Source organism: Dipodomys spectabilis, unplaced genomic scaffold (assembly GCF_019054845.1).
Source record: "Dipodomys spectabilis isolate Male_0828 unplaced genomic scaffold, ASM1905484v1 ptg000051l, whole genome shotgun sequence".
NCBI lineage: Eukaryota > Metazoa > Chordata > Mammalia > Rodentia > Heteromyidae > Dipodomys > Dipodomys spectabilis.
Genome location: NW_024870728.1, coordinates 20,843,785 through 20,869,761, shown reverse-complemented (window position 1 = coordinate 20,869,761; position 25,977 = coordinate 20,843,785). Strand labels below are relative to the sequence as shown.

General features: G+C 41.3%; 1 protein-coding gene across 1 annotated transcript in view; it reads left to right on the top strand.

The window, feature by feature from the left end:
* The first annotated feature begins 18,357 nt into the window (after positions 1 to 18,357).
* Ccnyl1 (cyclin Y like 1) overlaps positions 18,358 to 25,977 on the top strand; it is a 37,814-nt gene continuing 30,194 nt past the window's right edge. Inside the window, exon 1 of the mRNA XM_042679304.1 lies at positions 18,358 to 18,612. Coding sequence (XP_042535238.1) covers positions 18,387 to 18,612 — 226 coding nt within the window. The 5' untranslated portion in view covers positions 18,358 to 18,386. The remainder of the gene's footprint in view (positions 18,613 to 25,977) is intronic.

The window sequence follows — 25,977 nt, the reverse complement described above, 5'->3', positions numbered from 1 at the left end:
GAAGCCTGATCATTTGCCTATTTTTGTAACCGGGAAACTACAGCACATTCTTCACGAATTATGTTTCATTCACGTGGAAGGGCACTTGGGAATTAATCCTGAGGAAAAGGTTGAGAACCCTGTAGAAAGTAGATCTAGTTTTCGTCTGGCCATTAGGAAGCACTGTGTTTGCAGAATAAATGCACCAGTGATTTGAGGTTGAGTGTTTTTAAATGGTGACTAAGAAGATCATGAGTACATCCGGGTTAATGCCTTAGATCATAAGCACAGCCAGAGTAACTCCTTAGACTTTTTGCCCACCTCAACATGAACGAAAGAAGATATTGTGAGATAAGACAGGCACACAGTGTCTGCAGGAGGACCTTCCAATTTATTTTCAAAGCTGAACAATTGGAAAACATGGATGCTCTGTCATGAATGACTGGCCTCTTTTGGTGTGCCTCAAATGAACAGCAACACACCAGCTGCGCCTCCAGAGTCTGAGACGCTCTCATCTAGAATGCTCCTTGAGTCTCTGAAATGCAGTGAAGGAAACATTTCGCACTCCAAAGTACAAGAGTTCCACAGGACTTTTCCCACTACAAACAATAACATTTCTGTGCAGAGAATAATAACATTGGAAAGCATGCAGCTTTAGGAAATGCCTAGAAAACAAGCCACATGGGAACCTTTCTTGCTTCCCTCTTTGTGAAACCTGACTTTGCAGCTGCTCAGGCTGGCCTCGAACTCCTGCACTCAAGCAATCCTCCTGTTGAGTAGCTGGAACTATAGGCATATATCACCATTCTTGGCTTATTTTTATTTTTAGTTGTGGCTAAAAGCAATGCATATGTAACTTAGCATCTTAACAGTTTAATAGCATGTCTAGATAGAGAGAGAAACTTGATTTTTTTTCCTACTCCATTTCCATATTTTTGGAATTTGTATCAAGTAGTACGTAATATTTTGAAAGCTAGACAAAAGTTAAAAGCTAGAAAATGTTTTATGGAAAAAATCAAGTATCTTAAAATTAGTGAGAAGTATTTATAATCTAAGCTGAATCCATCAGATGTTTCCTTCCAGTTCCATTTTTCTGTGCAATATTTCTTTATAGAGCTGAAGCATAATTTAGTGAACCTTTTATTCTATAAATGTAACTTTATATCATAAGCATTTTCCAGGCCCTTAAAACTTACCATAGATATAGTTTAAAGTTTCGTATAATATTTCCTCCAGGATGTAGCATTTATCTCATATTTCTCATTATTGTTCATTGGGATTATTTCCATTTCATTATTCTGGTAATTCTGCAATAAGTACTGTGCATGACTCTGTTTTGTCAGCTGGATTATGTCCTTAGGCTATATTTACAATTTCTTAAAGTCAAGGTACAATCTTCAATCTTTACAATTCATGTATTCACATTTTAATTTTATTGTAATTAAGCTAAATTTACTCAGTGTCCACTACATACAAGGCAACTTTTCCCTATACATTGAGTGTGGTTTTCTTTTTCTTACATTACGTAAGTCTTCATATGTAATGGGAGAAAATTTGGTATTGTCAGAGTGTGTGTATGTATGTGTATGTATATGTATATGTGTGCACATGCAATATAAAAGAGCAAGCTATAGAAAATTTAGCTACCATTTATGTTTAGCTTATAAGATCCAAGAAAGTTCAATCTGAAGAACTTCTGAGAGCACTTAAAAACTTCACAAACTAAGTATATTAGATAGGTTCAAGGGCACTGGGTAATAGTTTATTTCACTTTATCAACAGACTATGTCTACATTAAACTAGGAAGAGGAACCAATGACCTTCCCAGGCTTGCATTCTATTATCAATCTGGATTTAATGGTAACTTTGGTAGCTATATCTGAAAACTATTATTGGTTTATCAAGATGACTAACCAACCAAAACAGATACCTAACCCAGCATCTATACAAATTCTAGTTCTTCATTCCATTTTTCAATTAAATAAAAACAACACCAACTTTGTCATCAAATAAGCCAAACATATATCACAGCAAACATCTTCCTGAAGACTCAGATTTTTAAAAAATGAAATTAAGTTGAGCATGTCACAAGACCAATGCTGCTTTCTTGTTTGCTGTATGAAGAGACTAATTTCTGAAGAAAAATGAGGAATAGTAATCATGTCGATAGTTTGGGAAAATGAAGCACCATTTCTCAAGGAAAGATGTTTGCACAGTATACCAGGCTAGGCTGGCATCAAATTTTTGAAAAGTTTATTGTCAAAAACTGAGGTTCTGAAAGAAATTTAAGGAAATCAAAATGACTGCAATTTAAAACCTAAGTAATTCCTTAAACAATGCTCAATGGTGAGGAAGAGGAAACTTGAAATGAATAACAGGAAAAACCTCAAGCTGGTTTTTACTTTGCGAAACAGAGTTTTTCTTAAGCTTCTACTGTTTGCCTGTCACTTGAGGCTTTTCAAAGTATTAGCCTGAGCAAAGCACTAAAAAAAAAAATACAAGAAACCTGTAGGACAGATTCTGACCAAGATTCTTCCAGTCTGAGAAGGCCAATGAAGAGTCAGATTTGCTCTAACCCAGGCTGATGTGTGCCTCCCAAGGCTGGTTTCCTGAGCATGGTTGCTTTCTCAGCTCATTCTTCACCTCCTTTCTGAAGCCAGCACCCTGGAAGTTTTGCAAGATAAAGAGAACATAATGTGTGGCACCCTGAATGGGTATGATATCTTTCACAGCCTGATTAATCGAGTTTTGTCTTTCCATGTTCTTTCCCTTGGAGTCTGCCCAGTTAGAAGCCATATCAGCCTTTTCTGGGCAGTAAAGCAGAAAGACTATGAATTTGCAATCCATCAAGATCAGGTTTGGTATTCCAATCCTAAATTTTTAGCAAGTGCCACTTAAAAAAAAAATTGCAAAGCAAGTTTACTTGTTAGGTGCAAAGGTGATGGTATTGATTTAGTATTTCATCTGTCAGATATGTCTACGAAATCAGAGCCCCTGATGGAGAAGTAATCCAATTACAGGCAGCATGAAGATCATTTGGTACAGTGCCTTGAGCACAAAAGTCTCAGAGAGAACATTAGCTAGTGTTGAACAATTATTTAGCAAGAAAAATCTGAGCTGGGAGCTCAGATTTGAGTGTATTGATTCTATTACTTTTAGTCAATGTCACTTCAACTCTACCTCTACTTCCCTAACCCTGGAACGGAACTAATGAGAGCACTGCTCTGTAGGAAATTGTGAAAAATAAACAATTAATATGCATATAACATGAAGAATCTGGTACATAGTGACTTCCCAATAATTTCTTGGCCCTTAGGATCATGAGGGCCTGAATTAGCAAATTATCCAAGACAATCATAAAAATACTGAGTAAAGTATTTCATTTGTTTGCCTGTTGTGCTCTGGTACTGGAGCTTGGACCCAGGTGCTTGGGTGCTTCCCCTTAACTTTTTCTACTCAAGGCTGGCACTCTATCACTTGAACCACAGATATACTTCTGGCTTTCTGGGGGTTACATGGAGATAAGAGTCTCATGGACTTTCTGGTCCTGGTGGGCTTCCACCTTTGATCCTTAATCAGATCTCAGCCTCCTGAGTAGCTAGGGTGACAAGCAGTAGCCACCAGCACCAAACTTACCAGCAAAGTTTTCAACATCTATCCAGTTCTCCAAATTAGATCTTACTTCAGTGAATTACTAGGTATCTTAGATCTTACTTCATTCTTACTAGGCATATTAATATTCCTACTATTCGTATTCCATTATGCTGATTTGGTGCCACTGACGTAGCACAGGGGTAGAACATCTGTTTAGTCTGCATGAGGCTCAGAATTTAATGTCTAGCACTATAAAAAAGTGAAACTATGAGGAATAATTCTACAGTAAATAATAGATTTCTACACTTCTTATAATGATTTAATATTGGTAATTATTCGCTGTATCATTGGTAAAATAAAAAGCCTTTTTATATGTGGCTGATAGAAAATGTGAATTTAAAAGATTTATGCTATCATAATTAAAGAAAATACAGTTTTATTAGCCTTTTTGGAAACACCTTACCTTGCTACATTCTAACTTGTAGTTCAGATTTTCTGAGCTCTCTCTGTTTTGTCACATGAGATATATTTATTTCCTTCAGAGTACTTTGAGTCAGTCTCCTGGCATTCAACTAAATTGAATGCCAGGATTTTGGAACAGTGTCCGTAGACATGAATATATTTGGCATCACTGGGGAATTTAAAATTACATGAAGATGGTGTCAGGGTCCCTCAACCTCCAAATGACCGTATTACGACAGTGGACACGATGCTAAAATGCTCTATTTGTGCCATTCTCTGCTATACCTGGGGGAGGTTAGTTTCTGGTTTGCACGGTAGTTACAAAGATTACACTGTATAGTTTTGCAAACATTCTTGATAAGGTTCACTGGGATTGCTTAAGAAAATAAACCTAATTTTCTGGAAAGGTATTCAGTGAGACATATGTAAATTTTCACTCACCTTTGATCTGATTCTGAAATGACTCTGTGAACAAAAAAATCTATTTCTCTGCTCACTTTGTCCCAGAGACATATCTGAATGTTTATGCCCAACATGGAAGATACAGAGTTACACTAAGGATTTTTGTTTGGGTTTTGTCCAGAGATCACTAGCCTAGAAAACTCCATAGTGGCTGGACAACCAAAACAAAAATCTAAGAATTTAGAAATCAAGTAGTCTTGGAAGAACATTTATGGTTCTGAGACTTCTGCAAGATTTCCTTCCTCTAAGAAGTAACATGAGGAGGCTGTCAGTGCTGAATTGCCAGACTTTGTCACCTTGCCTGGGTTTCATGTTTTAATAGGACCTGTCAGAGGTCAAGAGAGGCAGTGGTCACTTCCATATCAAACAAAAACCCAAAAGAAGAGAAAGACATGCCAAACTAGAGTTACAAAACCTGTGGTCTAGTTTAAACGCCAACATGGAACAAGAAAACAATTGTAACACACATTCACTTCAATATAATTATGCCATTCCTGAGCTGATTAAGAGAGTTCGCAGGAAAGCTATTAAAAATATTGGCTCAGAGTCCGCTATAGACGAGGCTTAGTGATGAGGTGGAGGGTTCAAGCTGTCTGCTGCTGTCTTTTTTCTTTAAACTTGCCAGTATCTCTCTGTAACTGTAGGGATGATCTGGGAGTGCCCGAGACCCTTCGTGACCCCAGGTCCGTGCTCCTGGAATGCTCTTGTTATCCCAGGATGTTGCAACTTCTATAGAGATGGAGATGTCCAGTGTGTATAGAGCAATACTGTTTGTCTTTTTAGTGTCAATTTCCTTCTATAACCAAGGGATTATATTTCCCCAAGAGCCTGAGCTGAATTGGCACACTCACCAATGGTGGCCATTGTTTCTTAATATTCATATGACTGGGGCTGGGAAGGTGGCTCAGTGGTAGAGCGCTTGCCTTGCATGCATGAGGCCCTGGGTTTGATTCCTCAGCACCACATAAGCAGAAAAAGCCAGAAGTAACGCTGTGGCTCAAGGGGTAGAGCGCTAGCCTTGGGCTGAAGTACTGAGGGACAGCGCCCAGGCCCAGAGTTCAGGCCCCACGACCGACAAAAAAAGTAAAAAATAAAATAAAATAAATTTGTATGACCAAGCCTGCTCCTTATTTTCAATGCATAAAGTCAAAAGCAGCCTGGAGCAGAAAGAGAAAGATATGCTTTACATAGGCCTGGGATAAGAGGCTATGGACACTGAACTAAAAAAGAAACAATAGGAAGGGCTGGGAAGGTGGCTCAGTGGTAGAGCGCTTGCCTTGCATGCCTGAGGCCCTGGGTTTGATTCCTCAGCACCACATAAGCAAAAAGAAAAAAAAGCCAGAAGTGGCGCTGTGGCTCAAGTGGTAGAGCACTAGCCTTGAGTTGAAGAGCTGAGAGACAGGCCCCAGGCCCAGAGTTCAGGCCCCACGACCGAACCAAAAAAAAAAAAAAAGAAACAATAGGTACCTACAGTATCCTAAAGACAGTCTGTCACTGATGTGGGCTTTTCTTCCTAGGAGAGGACCCCTTAGTAATGTAGGAGTCTGGAGACTATCAAAGACTCCTGAAAGAAGCACAGTAGTCAAAGTTGGGTCCAACCTGGGCTGACTTATTTCCCAGATAGCCTTCACCTCTGACTCGACAGTAGTGTTCAAGCAAGGTGGTATACTCTGGACTTTGTTCCTAACCTGACCGATGGACATGGTCAACTTTCCAGGAATTTGGTTTGCAAATCTCAGTAGAGCCTTCCATTTGTCTATTTCCTAAGGTAAGCCAGGAATAATGAAGGAGGTGGAGAAAGAGAACCAAAGGGGAGGACCTGGAATCTTACAGGTAGCAGTTTGTGAACCAGAGAGACTAAAGGATTGGGAGGCTGGATGCAAGACCAAGGGAGATGGGAAGGATAGATGCGAGGCAGGGACCAATTGGCCTTAAAATGGGGGAAGAGAAGCCCCATGGAATGACCCCGTGGAGAAGGACTCATAAAGGATCTGAGTCCTTTAAAATCATGGCTTGTCCAGTTTCTTAGGCTGGGGAGTCGAGTGGTCCAGTGGGATGATGTGAATATAAAGAGGGCTTAGGACTGGGGGCCAGTGTCCTGTCCGTCCAGACCTTTGAGATGCACCATTAGAGACTTTTTGATACATCTAGTCTTCAGCTTCATAGAAGGACCTCTGTAAAATATTCCAGGGGCAGGGATTCTCCCTCCAGCAGCTTCCCCCTCCTTCTAGAACATACTATAAACACTTCTCAAGTCCCTCAGACCTGAGGACCTAGCATAACTAGCATAACCTAGCTCGCCTTTGACTCCATCTCCTCCATTACCAGCACAGACACCTGGCCTCTGGCTTTCTTCTAAAGCAAGCTATCAAGCTCTGCTTTTTCTGTCTGTTCCCTAAATACCCACCGGGCCTGCACCCTCTCACTTCGTTCAAGACTCTTTCTCCATGTCTTGAGAGAGGATCACAGACTTTGAGGGAGAAGGGGCTATAGCTCACTATAAAGATACCAATTCTATTGGATTCAGGTCCTCAATGGGCACTTCCCACATTTCTAGTGTCAGGTGAATCTGCCACTTACCCTAATTTCTGATTTCTGGGGTAATAATGGTACCCTTAAGACATAGAACGACTTAGTCTCAGTTTAAAGTTTTTTTTTATAGCAATGATTTGGAAATGTCAGGACACCAATCATAGATCTTTAATTTGGTTATCTCCTCTCTCCTGCTCAAGTGCAGGCAAAACAACATCCAGCCACCACTCACATTGCTTTCTGGGCACAGGCCTGGACTAGGCACTCAAGACTCATCAAATGTGGGGTGTACCTTGAAAACTCAGCAATAAAGACCAACAAGAATTTAACACATTTTAAAAAGTAAAGGTTATATAAAACGCATAATGAACAAGTACTAATCATTTTAAAGACCAGTAGAACTGCTTTTTGCTTTACTTCAAGCTCCATTACAGCTCTAAAAAGCACTGCTTTCAGCCCATAGCCTGAAGGTAAGGGATCATCAATTGCCCAAACCATCATTAATTACTTCTTAGTTATAAAAATTACCTATGTAATCTTGAACCTCAGAATATTGAAGTCCCTTTTAAGATGCTAGGTGTATTTTTGTTTGTTTCTTTTCCTATAAGACATCTATCACTTTGCTAGCTAAGCACAGCTTCCATATATCATTGAAGACTTGCGACAGGGGTGTGTGTGTGTGTGTGTGTGTGTGTGTGTGTGTGTGTGTGTGTGTGTGTGTGTGTGTGCAGATTTCTTCCCATTCTTTTATAGCAACATAAAATGCCAGCAAAGCATGATTTCTACCCAAACGAGCAATAAGTAGAATTTGCAGATGTTGCAGACTCCTCCCCTGATACCTCTGGGGAAGGGCATACAGACTATGGAAGACCTTGCTTTGAAATCAGGTAATAGCAAACAGCACATTCTTCCCACTAACTTTCCAAGATAAAGAACAACCTTTATGCAATGAGTTAAGCATGTCGCTGCTCAGGTTTCCCTGAGCATTTTTCATATTACCATATCCTGGGATTTTTGAAGATATTTGTCTAGCTCTGTGTAAAATATTTCACTGTATACACCCACATGGCAACTACTTGAAAGTAGCAATGTTGATCACATTTCAAATCTCATTTTATGCAATGCTTTCCTTTTACATGGGACTCCTTATATGCTGAAACTATAGAGTCTAAGTCACTCTGTTAGCATAATAACTAGAAAAAAAATGTTCTGTTCTTACTATGTAAATTTTAGGAAATCTCTTACTCTTCTCCACTTAATTTAATGTGCAAGACATCATGTGCAAAATATTTCTGAATGCACCTGCAAAAATCCATGTTATTTCTAGCTACTGGAGAAAAAACAACAAAGGTCAGGAGAGAAAAAAGTTTATTTGGATACCAAGCCACAAATAATAAGACTAAGATTTGGTTACAGTAATTTTAGTGTAACCCAATGTAAAATCTTGATCCGGATGAATTTAAACAAGAAGAAATTGGTTTTGGTTTGTTTTCTTTATTCGGTGAGAAGGAAGGTTGCAGACAGCTAACAAATTGAGTATCAGGATATTGAAATGAGATCTGACAAGTTGAGAACTAGTGGAAAGGGAGGTAGATAAATGGAAAGGGGAACAAGGGACAAATACCGCAAGAATACTCAATGTACATCTGTGTTGAAGGAAGTGAGAAATGTGAAATGAGCCTGAGGAAAGGGATAAATAGATAAGGACTAAATAAGAAAAAGATGGAAGGGATGAGTCTGATCAAGAAGCACTGGACACTTAAATGGACACGTTACATTGTAACTCCCTTGTAGAATCTTTTTTTTTTTCCGGCCGGTTGTGGGGCCTGAACTCTGGGCCTGGGCACTGTTCCTCAGCTCTTCAGCTCAAGGCTAGTGCTCTACCACTTGAGCTACAGTGCCACTTCCAGCTTTTTCTGCTTATGTGGTGCTGAGGAATCAAACCCAGGACCTCATGCATGCAAGGCAAGCGCTCTACCACTAGCTACCTTCTCAGCCCTCTTGGACAATCTTTTGAAGCTCACAGATTTTAAATTTTTTAAAAAAGGAAGTAGTCAGCTGTAGCTCCTCTGTCTCTCCCACGGTTTTAGATTGACCTGTCTACTGGAAAACTGAGACCCACTGGGATTATATAACACATAGCTGTGTTATCTAAGGAGTCTGACTATTCTGACACCATTATGCTGTGAGCAATGTCCAACAAATCCGAAATGTTTCAAATTTTGCAAAACCAGGAACCTGATTTATAAGTGAAAAAGCCATCATGGTATAATGGTACATGCTTATAATGCCAGATGTTTGGGAGGCTGAGACAGAAGGATTGCAAATTTGAGGTAGGCCTCAAAACAACAATAACCAAAACATAAACCATCAGAAGAAGTTATGGTAGACATTCCAGCTTCAGAGATGTGACATGAGTCAAGGAACCTAGTTACAGCTAGACCTGACCTCCAGACACATGGTACTAACTAAGCCATTTTGGCCATATCCAGTTGCTAGAATGACTCATTCTAGCTTCAGTCAGCCTGGAGCAGTGTTGAACAGTTCTCTCAGTCCCCTGACTCATTTTCTGACCCCCAAGTGATAAGCATAACAAAATTTATGGTTGTTAAAAAATGAAATGCTACAGGGGAACAGAAACTAGAAGTGGAGGCATCAAAGAGAGAATACTGAAGAAATAAGGAATAGTAAACACTTCTCAATTGTTCATACTGTCCATTCAACTTTTTCATTTATCAGTTCATTTAAAAATGTATCGAGACTGCTAAAACCAGACAGTACATTTAATGTTGAGGATACACAAAAATGATTGGTTAAGTTCTGTCCTCAAGGAATGTTTCAGGTTCCTTACAGGTGACAGACAGTTAAGCAATTATAATAGGATACAATGTTGCTTTATAATTAAAAGATTTTGAAGAAGAAATTGACAGCATGCCAGAGGTAGAATCTCTGTCTTGGAAATATCAGAGAAACCTTGCACAAGAAGTTCTTCTCTGAACAAGCCCAGAAGGACTAGTACAGGTTGACCAGATGATCAAGCTGGAGGAGCTACTAGGGTCCCCATTTGGGATTATGGCTTCAAAGAACAGGGCTGACCTGGTTTGGACTCTCAGGCTTTGATTGCTCCTACAGACCTATGTCTTTCTCTGCCACTTCTGATTGCATAACCAATTTTTTAAAATGGGTTCTCTCTGTTTTGTCCATGTGAGGCCCACAACTGAGAAGCAATAGCTCAGTGGGGGGCGGGTGGGTGATGCAGCCTCACTCAGCCTGAGCACCCTAAAATAGCCAGAGGAGTCTAGGCCCCTTCCCAAGGAAAATACAACCCAAGTTCCTGCATTTCTTTGTTGCTGTTTTTTTTCTATATAAGTTGTGCTTTTGGGCTAGTCATCATGGCATGTGCCTGTACTACCAGCTTTCCGGGAAGCAGAGGTTGGAATATTGTTGTCCGAGGCTGACAAGAGATGATAGCTAAAATAAGCTAAAATGGAAAGAGCTCAGAGAGTAGAGTACCATCCTAGCAAGTCCAAAAGCTCTGAGTTCAAATCCTAGAATGGCCCCAAATTAAAAGTATGCTGATGCTGGTGAGTCATATCTATAATCATTCTAGTTACTTGGGAGGCTGAGAGCAGGAGGCTGGCAGTCGAGGCCAATAAGAGCTGAAAAGCTCTTTAGACCCCCTCTTAACTCATAGTTGGGCACAGTGATACACTTAGTCATCCCAAGCCATGGGGGAGGCTGAGACTGGAAGACCTCAGTTCCCTGAACAGAAAAGATGTGTTAGCATGCTCCTGCAATCCCAGCAACTAACAAAACCTAACATAGAGCTTAGGTGCATACATCATTAGGAAGTAGGAAGCTATCCGTAAATTACTAATTGTAAAGAAAAAAAGGAGGGCGGGCTGAAGATATGGGTCAAGTGGTAGTGTTTTAGCTAATTAGTTTGAGGCCCTAAGTTCAAACCCCAGTACTACAAAAATAAAATAAAATAAAATTTAAATAAATAAAAAAGTGATTGTTATACCAATGTGTCTGTTCAGATAAGTTTCCTGGCTCTTATCTTCATCCAGATTCTGCTCCTAAATCCTAAATTAGGTACCAATCAGGGAGAACTCCATGCTATGGGGATAAAAAATATTATGAGGAAAGAGTCACACTCTCAAATCCATGAGCTTTATATCTAGCCTAACACCTGGTTAAAAAGATCTCTTCAAACTCTTCCCTGCTGTCAAGTTTAATGAGACTCCTCCTCATCCTCCTCCAGCATTGTCTTTTTTTGTTGTCAGCTTGATTTGAGGAGGCTGCTGTCAGAAAGGCTGCTGGAAGAAACCTGAGGGAACATATTGTTAAGTCATTACCAGAAAAAAAAAAAAAAAAAAAACTGGATCTATTGTCAGAGAGCCCTGGCCAAGTATGGCAAAAACTTGGACAAGGACTCCTTTTTAAAAGAGAAGTTGAACTGGGCAGTGGTGGCTCATGTCTGTAATCCTAGCTACTTAGGATTTTTGTGGTTCAAAGCCATCCTGGGCAGGAAAGTCCTTGAGACTCTTATCTCCAATTAACTACCAAAAAGCTGTAAGTGGAGCTGTGGCTCAAGTGGTTGAGCTCTAGCCTTAAAGAAAAAACCTCAGTCAGGGACAGCACCCAGGCCTGGAGTTCAAGCCTCAGGATTGGCACACAGACACAGATACACACAGACACACAGACACACACAAAGACACAAACACAGACAGACACAGACACAGACACACACTGTTAATGCATCTTAGAAGTACCATACAACTCAAATAAGCTGAAACAGTGAAGCATATAAATGATGAAGGAAGGTGGAGGGGGGGGCGGATAACAATTGGGATAATTAATTTATACTTTGCTTGGCCCCCAAGTGGATTTCACAGTAAATTTATTTCCTGGGCAAGTGTAGGGGGAGGGTATTGTAGTGTAGGTGGTGCAGACTGCATGCACCCAAGTCCTTAAAGCTGGGGGTACAGCTGATGTCTTTAGAAAGTTGGGAGCCTGAAGACCTTTTCTTTTTCTTTTCTTTCTTTCTTTTTTTTTTTAATGGTGCCAATACTGGAGCTCAGCTCAGGGAGAGGTGCTCTTCCTTAGCTTTTTCCTTCAAGGCTAATATTCTACCACTTGAGCCACCCCCTCTACTTCTGGCTTTTTGCTAGATAATTAGAGATAAGAGTCTCACAGACTTTTCTCTCTCAGGCTGGTTTCAAATCATGATCCTCAGATCTTAGCCTCCTGAGTAGCTATGATGACAGCCATGAAACACCAGTGCCTAGCCTACCCCCACCCTTTTACCCCAACTTGGAGGTGATCTGAGGCTGTGCTAAAAGTAGGGCTATTAAGATTTTATATTTTTTCTATGAGACCAGAAGCAAATAAACATTATATGATGGAGAAAAGCAAAGGACCCAGGAACGCAAAAGGAAGCTCTAAATTTCCCTTAAAACTGTTGCTCTTCCCAGAGCTTATCCCATAAAATATCCTGGTGCTAAGAAATTTGAAGCAAGAGCTAGCCTATCCAGTAGGTGTTAACTTCCATGATGGCATAGCAACACTAATATTCTTTGTGCTTCTTTCCCCCAAAACATCATTTCAAATAAATTTGTATTATTGTCATCACTGACATACATTACTTACACAAAGTATATAATCCCAGTCATGTGACTGCCATAACTTCTTGTATCTAACCCAGTTTCATTTCAGTTTTAAGTCTCTCTCCATTTTTTCTGTCCTCTTAAGAGATCATTACAACCTTGTGTAGGTTTTAGTATGTGCTTGCAAAGGGCTATGCAATTTTTTTTTTTTTTTGGTCTGGTTGTGGGGCCTGAACTCTGGGCCTGGGCACTGTCCCTCAGCTCTTCAGCTCAAGGCTAGCGCTCTACACTTGAGCCACAGCGCCACTTCTCTTTTGTTTTTTTTTTTTCTTTTTTGCGGTGCTGAGGAAGCGAACCCAGGGCCTCATGCATGCAAGGCAAGCACTCTACCACTGAGCCCCCTTCCCAGCCCGGTTATGCAATTTTATTATGATCATTCTTGCTTTAACATGAAACCTTCCTAATCTTAGAGATTATGAAATAAAATGCTAGTTCCTTTCCAATATCCAGTTGTCCCTTCAGTGTTTGTCATCTGTGTTGAGCCTCCTTCAAAGCTTGGGTATGGCCATATCACTAAGCTTTAAACTAAGCTTAGTAATATCTGTGCATACTGTACTCTATGACTACTCTAAAATGAAATCTCCCTTTCCTCTACCCTGCTATCTGGAATGAAGATACAATAGCTGGAAGTCAGTAGCCATCTTGGGCCATGAAGGTGAGAGTGATGGGCAACAGAACCCTGCAGGGAGGGGAGGGGAGAAAAGAAAAGAAAAATAAAGGGAGAAGGGTGGGTAGAGAAGAGGTATCTCTAGCACCCAGCCACTATATGGCTAAATATGCTCAGCTATTGAATGAATATTGACTGAAAGGATAAATGAATGTGTTTATGTCCATAAAAACAAAGTCTTGAGCTGGGAAGGTGGCTCAGTAGTTGAGTGCTTGCTTTCCTTGCATGCATGAGGCCCTGGGTTCGATTCTTCAGCACCACATAAGCAGAAAAAGCCGGAAGTGGTGCTGTGGCTCAAGTGGTAGAGGGCTAGCCTTGAGCTGAAGAGCTGAGGGACAGTGCCTGGGCCCAGAGTTCAGGCCCCATGACTGATCAAAACAAAACAAAACACAAAGTCTTAGTTTCTTTCACCAAGACAAGCTCTTGTTTAATTCCACCACATAATCCCTATTTGTTTTCCTTTTCTTTCCTTGTTTTTCCACTATCATAGAACAAAAGGAATTTTTTTTTCTTTAAAGCTTCCCGATGTTCCTTTCAAATACATCATTTTTCAAATCTTTCTCATAACACTTCCCAATATCTTTCTGCTTAACAGATTTTACATTGTTTAACTTTCAGGGTCATGCATACCTATATTTGTGTCTATGTCTATTGTTTATTGCAAACACTACTATGTAACTTGATCTTAGATATAACCTTGTCTACAGAAACCATCTAAAATGGTGCCTGACATTCTTAGGGCTTCAGACAATATTATTATTATGGAATGCAATCACTAGAGTCTGAGGATTTAACTAGATGTTGATTAGTGAACCTGAATTCCACATAACACTCTCCATTCCACTGTGGTGTCCCATGTTTTATTATATTATCTATTTTTTGTCCACAAGCCTTACTTGTCTTTTAAACAGAATTAAATTAAAAATTAATCATCTCTGCTTCCTTGCTTTTGAAGAGTTCTTTCCTTCCTATTAAAAGGTGAGTGTTCCCTCTGGTCCTTTTTGTGGTCTCTTATATGGCTAACGGGTCTGCAGAAGTTCATACAAAGAATTTTACCTATCATTTTCCTCTTTATTTCTTTTAACTCTTCTTTAAAAGTCCTTGCTATTTCTTCAAACTATTTTGGAGGAAATAAGTCCAATCTTTCACTGTTGTAATAAACTTGTTTGTACCTGAGTTCTTTGGGCTTTCCTCAAATTTATCTTTAATTCAGTCACATCTGAGAGATAGTGCAGCATATCTCTATAGCTTTGGGTTCAGTATAGACAGAATTGCATCTGTACTGAACATAAGCATTTTCTTTTCTTTTTTCTTTTTTGGATCTGGTCGTGGGGCCTGAACTCTGGGCCTGGGCGCTGTCCCTCAGCTCTTCAGCTCAAGGCTAGCGCTCTACCACTTGAGCCACAGCGTCACTTCCGGCTTTTTTCTTATGTGGTGCTGAGGAAACAAACCCAGGGCCTCAGGCATGACAGGCAAGCGCTCTACCACTGAGCCACCTTCCTAGCCCCCATAAGCATTTTCTTGACTGTACTCAAAAGACAATACAGTGTTGCATCTATTTAGATTTGTATTAGGGGGTATTTGCAGGCTGGTGGCTCACACCTGTAATCATAGTTACTGAAGAAGCTACTGAATTCATTTACTATGTGCAATTTTAACTACTGTTTTTGTTTAACAATTTCATTTTACACCAGATAACTGTTTTGGAAAATGCCATAGAGTCCAACATGAAAGTAATCACTAAAACAAATGTAATATTCTTACCATGTGAATATTAATTTCCCTACCACCCATTTTTTTTTGTTTTAGTATGTGTGCTCTTTTTTTTGGGGGGGGGTCCAGTCGTGGGGCCTGAACTCTGGGCCTGGGCACTGTCCCTCAGCTCTTCAGCTCAAGGCTTCGCTTTACCACTTGAGCCACAGCGCCACTTCCGGCTTTTTTCGTTTTGCTTATGTGGTGCTGAGGAATCGAATCCAGGGTCTCAGGCATGCAAGGCAAGCGCTCTACCACTGAGCCAACTTCCCAGCCCCATGTGTGTGCATACACTGGGATGCTATAAAATGGATTTAGACAACAGAGGTTTATAGCCAACTCTGAAAAACTCAATTTCTAGAGCAGAGTTTAAAAACTTTGATCCCAAACCTATTCCTCTTTCTTCATTTCCTGAGTGGGAGGCACTGCTACTTACCTGGTCTCCCAAATCAGAACCATGTCACTACTGCTGCCTTTAGTCTGAACCCTCTCTCTTTTCCTGGGTGACTGTGATCTCTTTACTGGTCATCTTTCCTTGCATCCTCATCATTGTGCAGGTTATGTCATAGTTACTTCTCAACTCCTCAATGGCTGGTTTCACTAATTTCAGCATCTCCTTTGGGGTGAGACAGTGCTCAACTTGCATCCTAGATCAAGCATGGTCCAACAATGTGACCTCAGAAAATTGAACATTCTAAATCTTCGCTTTCTCATGTGCCAGAACTCACAGAGGATTGGTTGGAACTGTTTCACACTCATAGTGCCTAAACTAGATGAAGGTTGATTCAAGAGAAGTCAACTTAAAGTCTACATGAAAAGATTGTTCTTCCTAACAAAAACAAAAGCAAACAAGCAAAATTCACTAATGTCTAGGCATTCACATACAGTGAGACCAAAGGAGGAGACTTTTAGGGGAGGAATACAATAATCATATAAAATAATATTTATTGAAATGAACTCCAGGAAATAGATGAGTTTTTTTTCTTTTCTTTTTGTCTTATTATTTATCTATGAGGGGAGGTAAATAGAGGAACAAATGGGTGGACAAATGTAGCAGTGGTACCCCCTAGATACTATGTTGAAAATAAATTGTACAACTTGTGGGCAGGAACAAGAGGGAAAAACAGAGTGAGATTGTCCAAAAAGAAATGTACAGGGCTGGGAAGGTGGCTCAGTGGTAGAACGCTTGCCTTGCATGCCTGAGGCCCTGGGTTCAATTCCTCAGCACCACATAAGCAAAAAGAAAAAACCCGGAAGTGGCGCTGTGGCTCAAGTGGTAGAGTGCTAACCTTGAGCTGAAGAGCTGAGGGACAGTGCCCAAGCCCAGAGTTCAGGCCCCATGACCGGACCCAAAAAAAAAAAAGAAATGTACACATTACCAACTTATAAAACGGTAATCCCTCTGGTAGGGATAGAACATAGTTAATAATAAATAAAAGCAAAATCCACTAACATTCTGTCACATTATTTTCAAATAATAAGGATAAAGTGCTTTGGCGAATCTAGACTGTTGGGAATTCCGACTATACTGACTGTACTCTCCAGTCATGTGAGTCTTGAATTGTTACCTAACTTCTGCATTTCAAGTTCTTCCCTCTGTAAAATCTGTAAGATGTCAGATGGGATTGCTGTGTGTGTGTGTGTGTGTGTGTGTGTGTGTGTGTGTGTATTTGTGCCTGGGCGTGCCAGTCCTGGGGTTTGAAGTCAGGGCCTGGGCAATGTCCCCTGAGCTTTTGTACTCAAGGGCTGGCTCTACCACTTTGAGCCATTTCTGGCTTTTTTGTTTTGTTTTTGTGGTTAATTGGAGATAAGAGTCTCATGGATTTCCCTTTTCGGGCTGGCTTTGAACCAGGATCTTCAGATCTCAGTCTACTGAGTAGCTACGATAACAGGCTTGAACCAGAAATGTCTGGCTGACATTGCTTTTGAAAATTAAATAATTACCTCTCTTGGAAAGGTATCCGGCATATAGTGCTTGCTAAGTGTTAAGTGTCTTCATCAATTTAGGACCCTTCATTGTGTTTTCTTTTTCTTTTCCAGTTTCACTGTCTTGTTAAGACGGGACATCTGCAGTCATTATAGTCAATGTACATTATGCAAACATTGAACTACATAACTTGAGGGTAGGGATGGAAGGGGGAAAGATGGGGAGAACGATGAAAGCGGTGACTGACATCCAGATGCATTGTGCTCATCACCGGAGTAAAGGAATTGAACCTACTCGTGTGTGTGTGTGTGTGTGTGTGTGTGTCTGTGTGTTTAAGCAGGGAAATATGGAAATCCTTTACCACTGAAAGAAAAAATAGAAACGAGAAAAAGGAGCCGTTGACTCGGTGTGTTGAAGTCGAGATGGGACCAGTTTGATCTCTACCTTTACAGAAGGGGAAGTGGAGAGGTGAGCCAGGTGACGTGTCCCCGAGTCCTGAGGGCGCTCCCAGCCCCAGGGGTGGCACGATCGGATTACAGGGGAAAACTTAACCCTGGTAAGGCAGGCGTGTTCGGTTATTTAGATATTTTGAAGACGAACGACACCACCGTCCACAGACGGCTTGTAACAAAGTTCAACGAGGAAATCAAAGCTGTCCGACTAGGAGAGTCCGCGCTGCTGACATCTGCAGGAACTTTCCACCGAGCCCCGGCGCTGGGGTAGCCTGGAACCGGCGCCCGCGCTCCGGCGCCGGCCGCGGGCCCGGAAAGCTCCGCTCAGCGGACGATGAATGGAAACTCGAGTGCCGGACACCAGGACCAGAAGGCGGGACGGGGCGGGGCATTGTGAGTCACGTGCCGGGGCGATGGGCGGGCTCGCGGAGAGAACTCCAACTGTGATTGGTTCTCGGAAACCCAGGTGACCGCAGGACGCGTTCCGGTTAGCGGCTCTTAGTCCGGAGGCGGCGGCGGAAGGAGGAGGAGCTCCAGCCGCGCTCTCGGCCGGCAGTGGCTGCGGCTCGTAGCGTTGCTTGGGTCCCCACCCCTTTTAAATAAGCCGGGCTGGTCGCCGCCCTCGCAGACTAGTCGGCTCGGGGGAGGCGGCTGCGGCGTGTCGTCGGGGGTGCGGCCGAGGCCGGAGCCCTGCCCCGGGCCGGGCGGCGGGGCGGGCGCGCGAGCGGCGGGCGAGGCCGCGGCGGCAGGCGCCGCGCTGCCCCGGCACAGCCCCGGGGCTGTCCGCGTCGACCGCGCCATTGTTGGGGGAGGGGGCGGCGGCGGAGCGCGGCGGAGTCGGGGGCGGGCGAAGGCGCCGCCGGCGGCGGCGGGAGGAGCGGGGGCGCCCCATGGGGAACACGCTGACCTGTTGCGTGTCCCCCAATGCCAGCCCCAAGCTGGGCCGGCGCGCGGGGCCGGCGGACGCGGACTATGAGTCTGAGCTCTGCGAGGCGGCGGCGGGGGACGCGGTGGCGGTAGCACCGGCGCCCGCGGCCGCCGAGCCCGCCGACTTGGATTTTGGAGCCGGCGAGGGCCACCACCTGCAGCACATCAGCGACCGGGAGATGCCCGAAGGTGAGGAGGTGGCCGCTGCCACCGTCGGCCTGCGCTGCCCGCCGGGGTCCGGCTACCCGGAGACCTCGCCCCGCGGCCCCTTGCTGCCCGGTGGCCGGCTTGGCCGGGGCTGGGTAACGGGGGTGTGTGTGTAGGGGGGGGGGCGGTGAAGGCTAACTCGGGCTCAGGTCCGTTCCCTGGCCACGTCGGGCCAGCTTCTTCCCGAGGCTGGAGCACCCTCTTGTCGTTCCCCCCAGCCCCGCCGCCGGAGACCCGCCAGCCCCGCGCCCCTGCCCGTTCCGAGCTCTCCGCATCATCTCGTGGGACTTGATCAAGACTTTTCCATTGGTATATCCGTCCCTCCCATCCACCCCGGCTCCCCCCCCCCTTTTTTTTCTTTTCCTAAAGACAACTCACACACCCCAGCCTCGGCGTCTCCATCCCCTTGCCCTGCCCGCCCAGAGGGTACCCTAAGTGAAGGAGCCAGGTAAGAGCGGGATGAGTCTCTTCCCCAAGCTGGCTGATCTTCCAGCAGTTCAGATCCAAACATTGGAGACTTTGGTATTTACATTCAAGCCGAGGTGGCCATAGGAATTTATGGGCTATTCTTTAAGTAAGCTCTTTTAAGTCGCCTTTATTCCTCCCAACTAAAACATGAACACCGAAGGGGAGAAGTTGGGGAGGGGGAGGTCGGAGAAGCGTTAAATGTGGAAAGTGTCAAATGTGACTGGCAGAGCAGCAGAAAAGTTTTGTTTTTAAACCGAAGGAGTCTACCCCCACCGAGTTGTTTAAAATTCCCACTTAGACAGATGACATCTCCAGCACTACTTGGGTCACTGAGCAAACTTTATCTCTCCGGTTATAAAGGAGAGAGGTAAGATGTTGGTCAGATGATTCAATGGAGATCGGAACGTGAATTTAGGCTTTAATTCGTAAAGGGTTGAGAGTTAAAATGCCAGCCCCTGCCAGAGCTTGCCTCCTTTCCTTCCATTGCTCCCTTCCTTCCTTACCCTTTCTGCCAGCAGAGCTCTGTTTTGCACTAAGAATGTTGAAGTAAAAAAGTTCTTCACTCTAAACCGCTGGGGGGTGAAATGGGAGGGAGGCGAGCAGCAAAAGGTTTTTTTTTTCTTTTTTGCTTAGAATTTTGGAAACCCAAAGCTACTAAAGTAAGAAAAAAAATACTAGGTAGTGACGTGGTTTTTGAAGGGAAGGCCTTTGAAATATGAAACTAGCATAAAAATGTTTAAACCCTCTTAGCCTGTGCTACAGGCCGTTTCAAGACTGTAGAGGAAATATCGTAGAGCTCTTACATTTAAACTTTTCTAGGGTTTTTAGTGTTTTTTTTTTTGTGTGTGAAAATACTGTACAGAGGGGTTACAATTACATGGGCAAGGTAATGAGTACGTTTCTTATCAAGCATTGTTGCCTCCTCCTTTGTTTCCCTTCCCATCCCTTCCCATCTCCCCCCACCCCAGCCCCTGGTTTTGTTTTTTTTTAATTATTGTGAAAATACCATACAGAGGGGTGACAGTAAGGTAATAAGTACATTTCTTATCAAGCATTGTTGCCTCCTCTGTTGACTTAGTGTTGCTGTTAGAATAATTAAACTTCGTTTAAGAGGTCAAAAATTTTGGAAGAGTGAATATGAATTACATGTACCTTTAAATACAATATGTATATATGAGAGGTATATATGTGTATATATGTACGGCATCTATTTGTGAAAACATCCTTTCTGTGGTGTAAGCCTCTGATTTTAGTTAGTAGGTACTGTTGGATGAGAGTCCCAATAGGATCTTACTATAATTTTTTAGGATTACAACACACTTTCATATGCATCACATTTGGCCTAATACATAGGAAGGCTATGTCTGTTCTCCATGTATTTTTCTGATGAAAAGACCAGACTTGAAGCTGCAGAACAGCTTCTGAGTGGAAGAATGAGGTTCTAAACATCAAGGTGGTTGATATGCCACACTCTGAAGTCTTAAGAAAACGTTCCAGAATGCATCTTACATTTTCTCTCAAAGTAGATTTCTTTTTTTCTGAGAACTTAAGTCTCATCCTAATTAATTGCATTTCAACTTTATTTTACCAACTTACACAACATTTACCTCTCTAATGTCTGTACATGCATTTAGATGGAAAAGAATAGGTATGATCTAAGCTTACTGGTCAAGTAAATGGGTTTATTCTCGTAATCATGAATTGAAGTTGAGACAAAGAAACATTGAATTGAATATGAATTGAAGCGGGACAAAGGAACATTAGGAGAAGCTGGAAGAGAGAAGAATAGGAAGCAGAGAACTGGGGTAAAAGAGTCTTGTCATATAGCCAAATATCTAAGAATTGGTGATCACAGAATTTATCACTTTTAGCACATTAAATAATTTTCAGTTTAAATTTAATTTTAACATTTTTAGGGAGTGAGATGTTCATGTATGAAGAGTTAGGTTTTCTCTATTGAGTGATAGGAGAAACCTCAGTTTCAGTGTTGACTATTATTTCAGCTCTTATTTTAGATCTCTGTTGAATAATTGAATTATTTTGCTTTTCTTCTGAAACATTTGAGAATATTTCCAAGTCATTTCAGAGTCATGCCTAAGAAACCTAGCAAGATTCAGATACACTCAAAAGTATTTTATACTGTGCCTTTATTTCACAGTATATGTGATATTACTGCTAGTAATACCAATTACAAGATATTAAGGGAAAGAAATAGCAGTAAGATAAAAACAACAACAAAAACTGAGCAATGGATCTTTTCTCTTTCCTGCAGCTTGTTCCTCCCTCCCTGCTTCCCTCCATCCCTCTCTCTTGTCTCTCTCTGTCTCTTTCATTCTTTCTTTCTTTCCTTCTGTCCGGCTGTCTGGCCTAGGGCTTGCACTCAGGGCCTCGATGCTGTCCCTGAGCCTTTTTGCTCAAGACTAATACTCTACCACTTGTGCCATAGCTCCACTTCGTGCTTTTTTGGTGGTTTGTAATTAAGAAGCTTACAGACTTTCCTGCGTATGCTGGCTTCAGACTGCAATCCTCAGATCTCAGCCTTCTTAGTAGAAAGGATTTACAGGAGGGAGCCACCAGTGCCTGGCTCCAGTAGCTACTTTAAGCACTTATATAGACAGACATAGTCATATGACTGTGTATAACCATCAAAATATTTCATTAAAGATTCAGAAAGAGCAAAAACATTCACATTCAAAATACTTACCCTAACTTGTAGTGTGATGTTGATTTTTCTGAACCTTTTATATGCTTATAGATATACTATTTTGCTTATTTTTGTAAAAATGAGATTATTCTCTACATGTTGTTTTGTAACTTAAAACAGTGAAGTAAGTTTCTGTACAGTAGTGGTACCTAGAGAGCAGTCCAGGATGCTTCCTGCATCAGTATATGCAGCTGTACCTCATGTCTTTTGATAGTTTATTGTACCATCAAATGGAGTATTTTTACCTGTCTTTTTTTTTTAAGCCACATCTTTTAGTAAAGTCATAAGCCAAGAAATGTTTGATTTGGGGTTACACACACACACACACACACACACACACACACACACACACACACACACACACATAACATTTTCTATTATCAATACATTGTGCCTACTATGGTCTATTTTGTTTTATGACAAAGTGAGTCATTTTGTAATTGAGATATTTTAGTATTAAACGTTTTAGCCAAATTGCAGGTAACACTGACTTTTAGTAATTAGAATTCATCTTTAGTCTTTAGTTCTGAATAGCTACCATTCTTAGATCTGTAAGTAATGGTCTTACTTATCTGACAGATCAAGAAATAGCATTAGAACAAGTCTTAGAAGATAAGAGAAAACTGGGAAAAACTTAACTAGTCTTGAGTGCAGTGTGTTTTTTGAGCACTTGTGAGTTGCCAAGCAATTCCAGATGGGAACAAGTCAGTTCCTGTCCTAATCTTGGTCTTCATACTCTGGAGGTTGTTAGGTGTTGACAGTATATGAACAATCAAGAAAATAGTGTGAAGGAGTTAAAATAGAGTAATATTGGGGGTCATGAACACTCCATGCTGCCCTCCTTAAGTGATATGTGAACCGTCTTAAAAAAGTAAGAAGCAGTGTGGGATGAGAGAGGTTTCTAAGCAGAGGGACAGCTCCCTTTGGAGTTCATTATTTTGAAACAGACTTGGTTCTGGCAAAGGACAGAAGGGACACAAAGATGGCTGTGCAGTGTGTGTGTCAGAGGAAGATGGATGGTAGGTAAAGGTCTTTGTGTACCTAGAGGAACTTGACAAAGAATTTGGAGTGTATTGTAGTGGGAAAACGCTGGAGAATTATAGGCAAGGAATATATTTCTCTTTGTAGTCTCTATTCTTTGATAAGAGTCAAGTATGGAAGTAGGGTGACTAACTAGGAGGCTGGTACAGTAGTTAAGGGAAGAACCAGTGGCCTGAACAACAACAACAACAACGAAAAGCGTTAGTTAAGGACTCAATAGGCTGACTTAAAGAAATCAAGAAACTCAAAAACTAGGTAACAATGACATGAATAAATGACATGAATAAAAGGAATGTAAATGATCTTTTTTTTTTTTTCTTTAAACATACCTTCACACATTAAAAAAAAAAGGCCAGTGTGTCAATGCTGGTGCTTGAATTCATGGCCTGAGTGCTGTCCTGTAGTTCTGTCCACTCAAGGCTACCACTCTACTACTTGAGCCACAGCTTCACTTGTGGCTTTTTGTTGGTTAACTGGAGATGAGAGTAACATGGACTTTCCTGCCTATACTGTTTCTGCCTGAATTTATAGGCATGAGCCACTGGTGCTCAGTTGTACTTTCTTTTCTATTGGAAGAAAATCCAAATCTGTATTCTTGGTAAGGTAATGTGGGAGTTTATTATTGGTAGACTACAAAATGATTTCACCCTGTAGAGGAATTTGTCAGTCTCCTAACATGGCAAATGAATTTAGTCCAGAAATACTACTTAAAGGAATTTATCCGAAATGTAAACCTTGACCAATATGAAACAATATGTGTGCAATGTTTTTGTTGTATCTTCAGTAATCAAACACTGACAATGACTCAAATGTCTAGTAAAGGACTAGCAAAATAAACTGGTATATCTACATGGATTGTGTGTGTCTATGGAACTGTAAAAAAATGAGGAAATTTTTTTTTTCACTGCTAGGGAGTCTTGTACTGCTACATGGATAAAAGCAAGGGGGAGAATTGATCTATGTAAAATAAAATAAGGGAAATGTTTGCTCACTCCCTCACCTGCGCGCACGTGTGTGTGTGTGTGTGTGTGTGTGTGTGTGTGTGTCACTGGAAGGAATTCTTGATAATCTTGTGTATGTATGTGCTTTACTGTTTAGTGAGTAGCCAATACATGTATTGCCTAAGATACTGTTTTGGTATGGGTTTTCCAATGAAATACAGAATGTTCTTTTTCTTGCTTTTAGTTTGTAAACATTTTGTCATTTATGATATATTAATCTTACATTTCATTTGATTCCTAGTGTTCAGTACAGGAATTATATATGTTTTGCATATGAGAAGATGTACTCTATCAAGTATAACTTGAATTTTCCAAGACTTTGAAAAACAATGCTTTGTTGATTTGGAATGTACATTCATCATTCTGTAGAAGCAGAGTTTATATAGAATGTGGCTCATTGGCTTTTTGGTGCTACGTATCTCACCTATTTTTCAGCATATTAAAGTCATTAAGTTTTAAGGATAAAACGGTAACATTGGATAATGTGCAGTAAAATGAAGTCAGTAAAATTGAAACCTAGAAATGTTCTTTAAGCCTAAGAAACTGAGAAACATAAAGGAACAAAAGTGTAGCACTATACATTCAATCAGGAAAATGATCCAGTTGTTCCGTCTGTTTCCTAAGGAGATATAAAGAGAACTATTTAAAAATACATTCTTCATTTTCCTCATACTATAAGAAAAAAAAAATTAAGTGCCTAAATCCCTAATAACTAGAGTATTAGCTAAGGATTAGAATAATCCTTACAATAATGCTCTATACCATTATGTATTTGTTAAACAGTAAATATGCTACAATGGAGTAGAGAGGACCTTTTCTGTACAAAATAGAAAATAAACAGTATACTGATAAAAAGATTTTTGCTTTATTGTGTTCTGTTACATTTTTTAATGTGCTAGGGATCAAGCCCAGGGCCTTCTACATACAATACTTTACCTTTAGCCCCAGGCCAAGTTACATAGGGGAAATGAAATAAAAGTAATGATTGTGAATATATTGATAATTTTAAAACAAGCCATTATTTTAACTTTTGCACATTTCTGGTTATGGTAACATTGTTAAAGGAGCATGTGACTTTTAGTGATCAGTACTGCTGGCTGACTAGGTCTCTTAGAGTGGAGAGGTAAGTCTTTCAAAATAAGAGTGTATGTAACTAAAATAGGTATGTATATAAATCACAGAGGAGGTCATTTGGTATGACTAGACCTAGAAATTAAATGATCTTAGAAACTATTTCAGCTCTCCCTTCTATTCATCACTCCTGAAAAAGGCTTTTTTCTCATAGTGGCAAAGCAAACCCTGGGGGTTCCTGATTGGCTAGGCAGTGTTTCTAGAATAATGAAGCTCACTTTCCCCTCTGGTTTGGGAAGTCTTGACAAAGAGAACTGTTACTGAATGGCCAGCCCTGAGGCTGGGGCCTACCTACCCTCAGACCTTGGGAAGAAGAATGAGGGCCAGTTTGTCACTTGATAATTTCCTTTTCTAAATTTTTTCATTGCTTTTATACCAGCCTTCTTGAGCTTTGTGTTTAGATATACAGTGAAAGTCTAGGGTGTGTGTGTGTGTGTGTGTGTGTGTGTGTGTGTGTGTGTGTGTGTGTGTGTGTGTGTGTGTGTGTGTGTGTGTGTGTGTGTGTGTGTGTGTGTGTGTGTGTGTGTGTGTGTGTGTGGTGTGTACAGTGAAAGTCTAGGGTGTGTGTGTGTGTGTGTGTGCGCGCCTAATCTTCCTTGATTCTGATACTTAATTTTCCTTGACTTCCACTGAAATTTAGAAGAATGAGGGCCAGTTTGTCACTTGATAATTTCCTTTTCTAAATTTTTTCATTGCTTTTATACCAGCCTTCTTGAGCTTTGTGTTTAGATATACAGTGAAAGTCTAGTGTGTGTGTGTGTGTGTGTGTGTGTGTGTGTGTGTGTGTGTGTGTGTGTGTGTGTGTGTCTAATCTTCCTTGATTATTCTGATACTTAATTTTCCTTGACTTCCACTGAAATTTTTGTATTTAACTTTATCAAGAGCTAGGTACTGATAACACAATACATGTATTGCTGTGAACTTTAACAGCAAAATAATTCTACATTAAATTTTAAATTCTCGTAATCCCTTCAGAAGCTTTAGGGAAAGGCTGGCTGTGGA